Here is an 8,707-nt window from a genome sequence, read left to right as displayed (position 1 = left end):
CACAGACATGACCCCTGACCTCATAGGTTCAGGGTCCACAACTCTGGAAACCCCTGAAGGACCTGGACCTGCATAGATATGACACCTGACCTCATAGGTTCAGGGCTCCACAACTCTGGAAACCCCTGAAGGAAAAAAAGTGTTGCTCAGAGGCAGATGTCTTAGAGAACTGCTTCCCAAGTGTCTTCCCCATGTGTCAGAAGGTGGTGCCTCGTCTGCTGGGTGACAGGGGACTTTTTAGCAAGTAAAAACAAGTCCATCCCTGGGATTTTCTGACCTTGATTTTACTTACAGTGGAAAACTGTGCACAGACAGAGAAGCTCTGCCCCACAGGGTGGTGTTGGGGAGAAGAGAATGCTGGGGGCCCAGCAAAGAGCTCCCTGGCCCACACCCCCAAGCACCCTCAGCACTCAGTCACCTACACCTGGCCCACCCCACCTCCACAGCCTACTCTCTTCTGGTAGAAGGGCTTCCGGAACAGAAGAAGCTAAAGAGAACAGAAGTGAGGAAGAGCACAGGAGGATGTATGGCTAAGGACCTGCAGCAGGGAGTGGGGGCAGAGAGAATTCAGAAAGGAGATCTACTTGCTCATGCCTCAGACACCTACACTCTATTCTGAGGTAAACCCTGCAATGGACCGTGCAGGGCTGTGAGGCCTACTGCCTCTCGCTCCCCTCTGCAGAGTCAGCACTGTCCTCTGACCCAGAGCAGAAGGGGTCATCGCAAGGGAGAGAACAAATGTCTTTTTGCACAGTAGCAGAGAAGAAACGACACACAACAGAAAGGGATGTGGTCCAAGTGCCACACCAAAGGATCCCCGAGGACAAGTGATAAACAAGCCGCAGGGATGGGGAAAGTTTGCATCTGTGTCCCTGAGGCTGGCAGCCTGTCACGAGAGAGAAAAGCAACTGACTATAGAAAATCATGTGCACACGCACGGCTCGAGGGCCAGCATCTACACAGGCGACCCACAGCCAGGGCAAAGGCTGTCCTGCTGCCCAGCAGCCATCCACTATAGGAAATACTGGGACCGGAACTTTCACAATGGACCCCACTTGGCTGGAAAGGCCAACAAGGTTAAGACCTTAACCATTCCTGGCCTTGGAAAATGACTTTGGGGATGCTCTTTGCCTGCTCCTGGTACTGCTTGCTTTGAGCAGCACTAAGTTCAGAGCCTATTCACAGCCTTCATCTCATCAGTAACAGACAGCACCATCTTTGGAACCTCTGAGGGCTTGTGTGTGGTGTGGTGAGGGGCCCAGGACCGTATCCAGTAGTCTCTGTCCAGGTACTTACTCATCAATCCTGTCAGGGAACCCCCAGCAGTGCCGGGGGTCGCTGTCTCCATGCCCCGTGTGAATGAAGCTATTCTGTAGAGGCTGGCTGATGTCCTGGGCTGACAGGCCAGCCACGGAGGTCACCACATTCCGAGGGAAGGGTCCTACACACAGCGTCCGGGTGTTCTGACCACGCCACCAGTAGTTCTCAGCCCTGTGTGACAAAGATAACATAGTGAATACGAAGTAGGGGTGAAGTGACCCCAGGCTAAGGTCCCTACTCATGGACCCCTGGCAAAGGGTGTGCACTGAAGACCTCGTCCACCCAACAGTCCACTGTGTCCAACAGAAGCCCCATAACCTGCCACTCCTGAAGACGGCCTGGCTATTTGCTCAGCCTGCAAGCTCAGGTAGCTTTGTCTACAGTCTACAAACAAGGAGACCAGCTCCAACAACTGTCCTACATGACCAGGATCCGAATCAACTCACTCTGCAAAACTAATTCACTCTCACAATACACCCGTTTCCCACCTACAATGGGGGCCTACTTGGGTCTTAGGGGTCCCTAGATTCACTCTTCAGCAGGGTCCTAGGAATTTTAGTTGATATATCAGCCACAAGGAGCCCCATGAGTTTAGGACCATGCCTTCCAGTTACTATTCAGCCCTTCCATGCAGACCTTCAAGATGAAGGAGCACATGGAGACCTGGGGCTTGGTACCACCTGTGGGCAGGGCTGTGGGGAATCCAGCCTTGCCATCCTCCCTTCTTCTCGTGATGAGGCCGACTCTCTTGCCTTACAATCGGGTGGTCTAGATTTCCCAGTACGGCAAATCATGAAGACCTCAGTCCCTCACTCTGCAGACAAAGCAAACTCGTGTGTGACCCAGGCTGAGCCCACACAGCAAGTGAACAAGTGGAAGAGAACAGAGCTCTCTCTGAACACTCCAAACGCCCCAGAGCTGGCTGTGGAGGCCCTGCGTCTGCTGCACATACCTGAGGATGTGGACAGAGTCTGGGTTAAGGTAGCAGTGGTGACAATCGTGCTGCAGGGACCTACCCGCACCACCACTGCCTGCCTGCCCTGTCCCCTCACCTTCACAGCATCTGTCCCATCAGAACGGCCTCCCGTGAACACAGCCTCAGCACAGGGCTGGGGAGCTGCTGTGCACTGCCACAGCTGCCTTCTGGTCACTAAGGCTGCCTGCTGGCCCACCACCAGCCACAGCAACCCTGTGATTACTCCCTGCCTTCAGGGTAGGAAGGGCAGGGAAGGAAGGAAGAAGAAAGGACAACACCCTGAGAAGGAACAATCTCATCTGAAAATAGCAGAGCCATTCCAAGGAGAGAAAGGATCCTTAACGCATACACAGAGCTACCCGTGAAAAGCACAGGGCAGCAAGGCCTGCCCAGCACCTCCCAACACCAGCAGCTCCTCCATGAAGTAGCCTGTCCCTTCCCTGGCCGCTAGCCCTAAGCTCTACTCTGCCCACCTCCTGCAGTGTTCTCTAACTCAGAGAGCCGCAGCAGAGGTAGAAATGTTACCCAAACATTCTGCTCACAACACACACAACCCTACCTTGTCCCTTCTGAGGGCAAAGATGAGTGCCTTCCACCCCTCCTACTACAGGAAGTGGAGGCTGCAGGCCAGGCCAGGCCAAGAACCTGCAAATGGATTTCAAAACTTCTGTCCCCACTCAATACCACTTCTGAAAAAAACAGGGCCGCCAGCCATCCTACCGCCCCAAGGAAGACCCTTGAGAAAGGCCTATCATCACTTGTATCCCCACATCTGTTTTTAGTTTTAGGGCTTTTTGTTTGTTTGTTTTTGGACAGTGTCTCTCTATGTAACCCCAACTGTCCTAGAACTCACTGTGTAGACCAGGCTGGCCTTGAGCTCAGAGAGATCCTCTGGTCTCTGTCTCTCAAGTTCTGGTATTAAAGGAATGTGCCACCATGCTCTGCGTACCTCCAAACCTAGACAGAGTTCCCTGAGCTCAGCTCACAGAATGTCTAGGTATCCTCTACCTGCCCCGTACCCCGAGAAGAGCTGAGCACTGGGACAAGCTGCATCCTAGAGCTGGGACTAGGAGGCAGACTGAAGACAGCACCAGAAAAGAGAAATACAAGGAAGACAGGCAAGAGCCAGAGGAAGAGCCACAGAGACAAACCCAACCCAGAGACTCTCAAAGCTCATGCACCGGAGACATGGAGACAACTCAGGCAAACAAACAGAGCGATCTGGGGGTGAAAAGAAGGAGGAAAACCCCGGTAACCACAGATACACAGGCCCACTCCCGAGGCTTGCCGGCTGCTGGAGTCTCGTGTCCCTCACCTCCCACCTTCTGAGCAGTTCCAGGGACCAAGTAAGAGTTGGCAGCTCAGAGGGATGCGTTCTAGGAGCTGAACCATGGGCTGTGAGACTACCAGCAGCTGAAGGCAATGGGAGCCTGGGGCTGAAGGGCAGGACAAGGTACACCCGGAACAACCTCCCAAGAAGAGACACTCCCCTGGCCCCTCCTGCAGCCTGCTTTGCTCTCCATGACCAAGGGCACCACTTCCAGAAACACCCGGGAAACTCCAGCGTTACCCCCAGGGAACACGGGCTCCAAGTGGAGCAAGAGACAGACTAGTAAAGACTCGAGGCCAGAGGGGCGCAAGGAGGAGTTGGGTCCAGGGCTTTCTGGCTCCTAGAAGTGGAAATGGTTACAGGCCAACTTCTGCCCCGGGTACCTCCACGGAGGCTCCCTACCTATCCTCAAATCTTCAGCCTATTTCCAGACTACTGACTCCTAGGCCTCTGACTTGCCCCTCAGGTCCAAACCCGCACACAGCTCCTTCCTGCCTCCACGTCTCCCTGAGCAGTTTTTTTTTCACTTCTATCGCCACCCTCTCCCATTCTCTGTAACCAGCTAGGACGTCATTCTTGTTCCAAGAACAGAACAACCTGAGAGCCCTGGCCTGAGGCAGTGGGACAGGGGTCACAGTGGATACAGGTAAATCTAACACACCCAGCTCCAGGGCCCGTTCCACTGACTCAGGCTGGGACTCACCACACTCACCAACCCCAGTAAGGCACAAGTTGTACCTGAAGGCCCCCTGCAGGCATCCTTACCCAGTTCTGAGTCAGTGGAAGGGGTACAGGGAATCTCCCTTTGCCTCACTTTTCTTCCTGGTCCTCAACACTCACCCACAGCGCTAATGCAAAGACACCCTACCCACAACCAGTTCCTCAGACACTCTGGGGATCAGATGACTGGAGGCAGGACCAGCAGAGGGTAGAGCCAGGGCAGGGGCTGGAACTAGAAACGTGGGGAATGCAGGTAGGCCGATTAAGGGATACTGCACGTAGGCTGTGACCTGAGTTTCAAGTAGGTCAGACACACAGCAGTCCTCATGGGGAAGCCCTGGGAATAAAATGGGACAGAGGTCCAGGCAGTGGATGGAGGGAGACCGTGACTGGGAAACCCCGGTGGGGGGGACGGGGCTTGACAGGAAGGATGGAAAGTTGCCAAAGGGGAGAGGCAGAGCAGGGAGAGGCTGCTTGGGGCCTGAAAGGCTGGAGGTGAGCAGCCAGGCATGGCTGTTCACACTCACAACCCAGTCCTTGGGAGGCAGAGGCAGGAGGATAATGCATTTGAGACCAGCCTGAGCTACATGAGACCTCTCAAGAACAGAACCCTTCGCTGGAGACACCAGAAGTGAAGAACAAGAAACATTTGGGGATTCTGGTGCTGACCCCCAGCTCTGAGGCCAATCTGGGCTGGGGCTGGCAGGGAAAATCTGTGCAGATGGCTCTCAGTAGTGTGAGGCCTGTCAGCGACGCTGCTGCCCCAGCCTCTGTTCGGCCACAAATTCTCAGAGGCAGAGGGGGCTGCTATGCACCTCTCAAGCCTGTGCCCTGGAAGGGACGCCCCTACCTTCCCTCGATGACAGTGATGACGTCATTCATCTGGATGTGCAGCTTGTCTGGCTCCTCGAAGTCCTGAAGGGCCCGCATGTCAGTAGGCTGAGCCTGGGGCACAAACAGATCACGTCTGGTCCAGGCTAAGCATCCGATGCCCCCTCTTGCACTCCCCAGCCACCATGGGCAGATCCACCCTCACCTCCAGCAGGAAGTCCCGAAGGGCCACAAAAGTGGGTCTGTCCTCTGGTTTGTGGGCCCAGCACTGGACCATGACATTGTAGATGTCTTGGGGGCAGTCCTCAGGCCGGGGCAGGCGCTCCCCTTCCTTGTCAATTTTATGCAGGATCTGCCAGGCAGGAGAGTGCACAGGTTAGGGGCAGCAGGGGTCTCCTCACCGGCTTTTCCCTAACCGGACCCACAGCTGAAGATGACACACCTGGCCACCACGGCACACGTGTCCCCAGAGCCCAAGACCTTTATTTCCAGCCTTAGCCCTGCCCAGAACTCATCCCTCATCCATGTCCTCCCACCCCATCCCTGTCCTGTGACATTCTCGGTAGCCACTCGCTTGGCTAAGCTCAGAGAGGCCGTGTCAACACAGCATACTGAGAGTCGATCAGAAAAGAATCAGTTCCAACAAGGTCAGGCTGGAAACCAGGGGAGGATGACTCCCCCCACCCTATGGAGCCCACCTCTAGTCCCCTCACCTGGCTGCCATTGAGGCCAATCCAGGGCTCCTGGCCATATGTGAACATCTCCCACAGTGTGACCCCAAACATCCAGGTGTCACTGGCATGAGAGAAGGTCCGTGTCTTCAGGCTCTCAGGGGCACACCTAATAGAAAAGGGTCAAAGGGAAGGCTTCTTGTGGACCCTACCTCTGGAACCAGAAGATCCTATCATCTAAGCAAAACATCAGTCCCGCCAGGGCCCACGGTGGGTAGGTACCACAACACACAGGTGAATAGCACAAGTCTCAGCCTTCGAGATGCAACACAATCTATTCCTGCCTGGGCCAGCTTGACCTAAACACGCCCACTGACCATTCTTTCCTGGCTATTCCCCATACACTTTAAATTTAACAGCAAGCCCTCCACAGGGCCTTTTAGCACGCTACTAAGTACCATGCCCTTGGTATCTCAAGAGCAGTCACCCTTGGGCCTTCCTGTATCCCCCTGGAGAATTCCTTGGATGGATGTGCAAACATGTACGTAGATAAGAAAGGTAGCCCAGGCCCAGAACAGATAAGGACAGACCAGGGCAGAGACAGTCCTGTGGTGGGTAACAGAGTGCCCAGAAGCCTGGGGTGGAACTCAGGCCCTACAGGCCGGCGGCACCTGCCCCTCACCAGGCAAAGGGCACCTTGCGATGTTCTTGCATGACATAGTGGTCATCATTCTGGGGTAACGCTCTCATCAGTCCAAAGTCCCCAATCTTGACCAGGTCGCGGGTAGCCAACAGCAGGTTCCGAGCAGCCAGGTCCCGGTGGATGAAGCGCTTGGACTCCAGGTATCCCATGCCCTCAGCCACCTGCACAGCATAGCGGCTCAGAGTCCCCAAGAGGAAATGACCTTGGTGTTTACGCAGTCGGTCCAACAGAGATCCCAGAGGTGCCAGTTCTGTCACCTGAGGTCAGACATGAGAGGGTAAGCAGATCTCTACTCTCTGAGAGGCAAGGTTTCCAGTCCCGTTCTGGGCATCTGCCATAGCCATACGTAATGCTCCTTCCTGACCTGTCTGCTCAGTTACCACGAGTTCCACAGCTTCCCAGCCCTGTCCCTCCAGCGACCCCAGGGATCTGAGACCCAGACAGCAGCACCCCAAAGAGGGTCAGACTAGAAATTCCAAAGACCAACTCCAGTTAAGGGCCAGCCCTTCCTACGGGCACAGCTCCTTGTCAATGGGTACTAGAAAATCTAGAAATGGCAGTGCTGGGCAGGACCCTGGAAACCCCTTGGCCATGCGTGATGGGAGACGCTCTCTGACCCTCCCTCCTACCCAAGCTCTCACCATCTTCATGGGTGGCGTGAGCACCACACCATACAAGCGAATGAGGTTTCGGTGGTCAAGCGAATGCATGGCATTGACCTCCCGGATGAAGTCGTCCATGGCCTCTGGCTGGCTTAGCACATCTGGCTTCAGGCACTTCACAGCCACACTCACCTGTCAGGATTAGCAGGGAGTTAGACCTTTCATGGTGGGTTGCCAACACTGAGCTAACTGTTCCTTTCAACTCGGGGCAAAGATCCTTGTCTCAGACCTGTTCACCTGAGTGGGTGAGCGTGTTTGTCCCTGACGTGGGGACAGGGCTGACTGACCTCTGAAGGTCATTAAATGTGGGCCTGCTCTTTCTAGGAAAATTCTCAAGTTAGCAGTGACAGTCCATGAAGAGATGAGCAGTACGAAGACAGTAATTTGTTTAGCTATTTCTGCAAGCTACAGAACTGCAGGTTGCAGCAGCAGCAGCCTCCCCTGGAAAAGGGGATGTATCTAAATGAACACAACACCTGTGGGGTGGGGGCTGGAGAGAAGACAGCTGTGGCTCCGCTTCAGTCATGCAACGGAACTGCAGACCACTGGTCTTTCACTTTTCAGAGTTCAATCTTTCACAGTAAGCAAACTAAAATATTTTTAGAGTTGAAAAAAGAAGCCGCTGTGCTTAGTTAAGCCTGAAGGCGAGTCCTTTTACAACCCACACAGAGCTCACCGTCTTTCCCGCAGGGGCGTCCCATTCACCCCTGCGCACCACTCCAAAGGAGCCGTCTCCCAGCTTCTCCAGGAGTCGCAGGTCCTTCTCCCCGATGAGGCAGGTGAGGCTCTGCAGTGTCCCTTCCCCTGCCAGGCCCCCTGGGGTGGGTGAGGGCTTCCGGAAGGTGCTCTGAGAGTGATGGGGAGGGAACTCAGCCTCCAGTCGCTTTCCACTGAACACCTGTTTGAAGGCAGCCAGGAGCCAGATGGAACCCAGAGCCCCAGAACTACTCAGTTCCACCCCACTGGTAGGCCTCACACAGCTCCTGGCTTTGCCAAGCTGCCCAGGGGCAGCCCATTAATAAAGGCTCATACTTCCTCCCGAGTATACCCCGAGAATCCACAGTTGAAGCCTCGGGGTAGGTGTCAACAACAGGTAAAAGTACAGTTTATGGCTAGAGTGACCCCAACTGGTCTGTGAATGGACAGCACAAAACCCTCTGGGTACACCCCATACCCCTGGTCTTCAGCTCCTCCCTTCCCTTCCTGAACCTCTTATCCATCACACACTTTTGCCCCTAGCACACAAAGAGAGGGTAGGAGCCTGAGGGGCCCTCCAAACACCTCCCTGTCCATTTTTAGCCCTGGCCCCTTCTCTGGGTTAACCATTTGGCGCTGTCTGTCTCTACCCTCCCTGGGGAGTCGCCTGCCCTTCATCCTGCCCAAGGGAGAAGATAATTTTAGTCTGAGGTTGAACCATGAGAGAGAGAGAGAGAGAGAGAGAGAGAGAGAGAGAGAGAGAGAGAGAGTGTGTGTGTGTGTGTGTGTGTGTGGTGC

General features: G+C 54.8%; 1 protein-coding gene across 14 annotated transcripts in view; it reads right to left on the bottom strand.

The window, feature by feature from the left end:
* The window catches only part of Tnk2 (tyrosine kinase non receptor 2), a 38,657-nt gene that overhangs the window by 6,411 nt on the left and 23,539 nt on the right, over positions 1-8,707 (bottom strand). For all 14 annotated transcript variants that reach the window (XM_013351507.2, XM_005344848.3, XM_026785621.1 and 11 more), the window contains exons 4-10: positions 7,890-8,111; positions 7,193-7,345; positions 6,531-6,808; positions 5,891-6,017; positions 5,383-5,529; positions 5,197-5,291; positions 1,297-1,491 (exon numbers count right to left, since the gene is read on the bottom strand). In XM_013351507.2, the coding sequence (XP_013206961.1) occupies positions 1,297-1,491; positions 5,197-5,291; positions 5,383-5,529; positions 5,891-6,017; positions 6,531-6,808; positions 7,193-7,345; positions 7,890-8,111 (1,217 nt within the window). The remainder of the gene's footprint in view (positions 1-1,296; positions 1,492-5,196; positions 5,292-5,382; positions 5,530-5,890; positions 6,018-6,530; positions 6,809-7,192; positions 7,346-7,889; positions 8,112-8,707) is intronic.

This window comes from Microtus ochrogaster, chromosome 2, assembly GCF_000317375.1.
Source record: "Microtus ochrogaster isolate Prairie Vole_2 chromosome 2, MicOch1.0, whole genome shotgun sequence".
NCBI lineage: Eukaryota > Metazoa > Chordata > Mammalia > Rodentia > Cricetidae > Microtus > Microtus ochrogaster.
The sequence above is the reverse complement of the archived record's forward strand: the minus strand, read 5'-3'. Positions and strand labels throughout refer to the sequence as shown.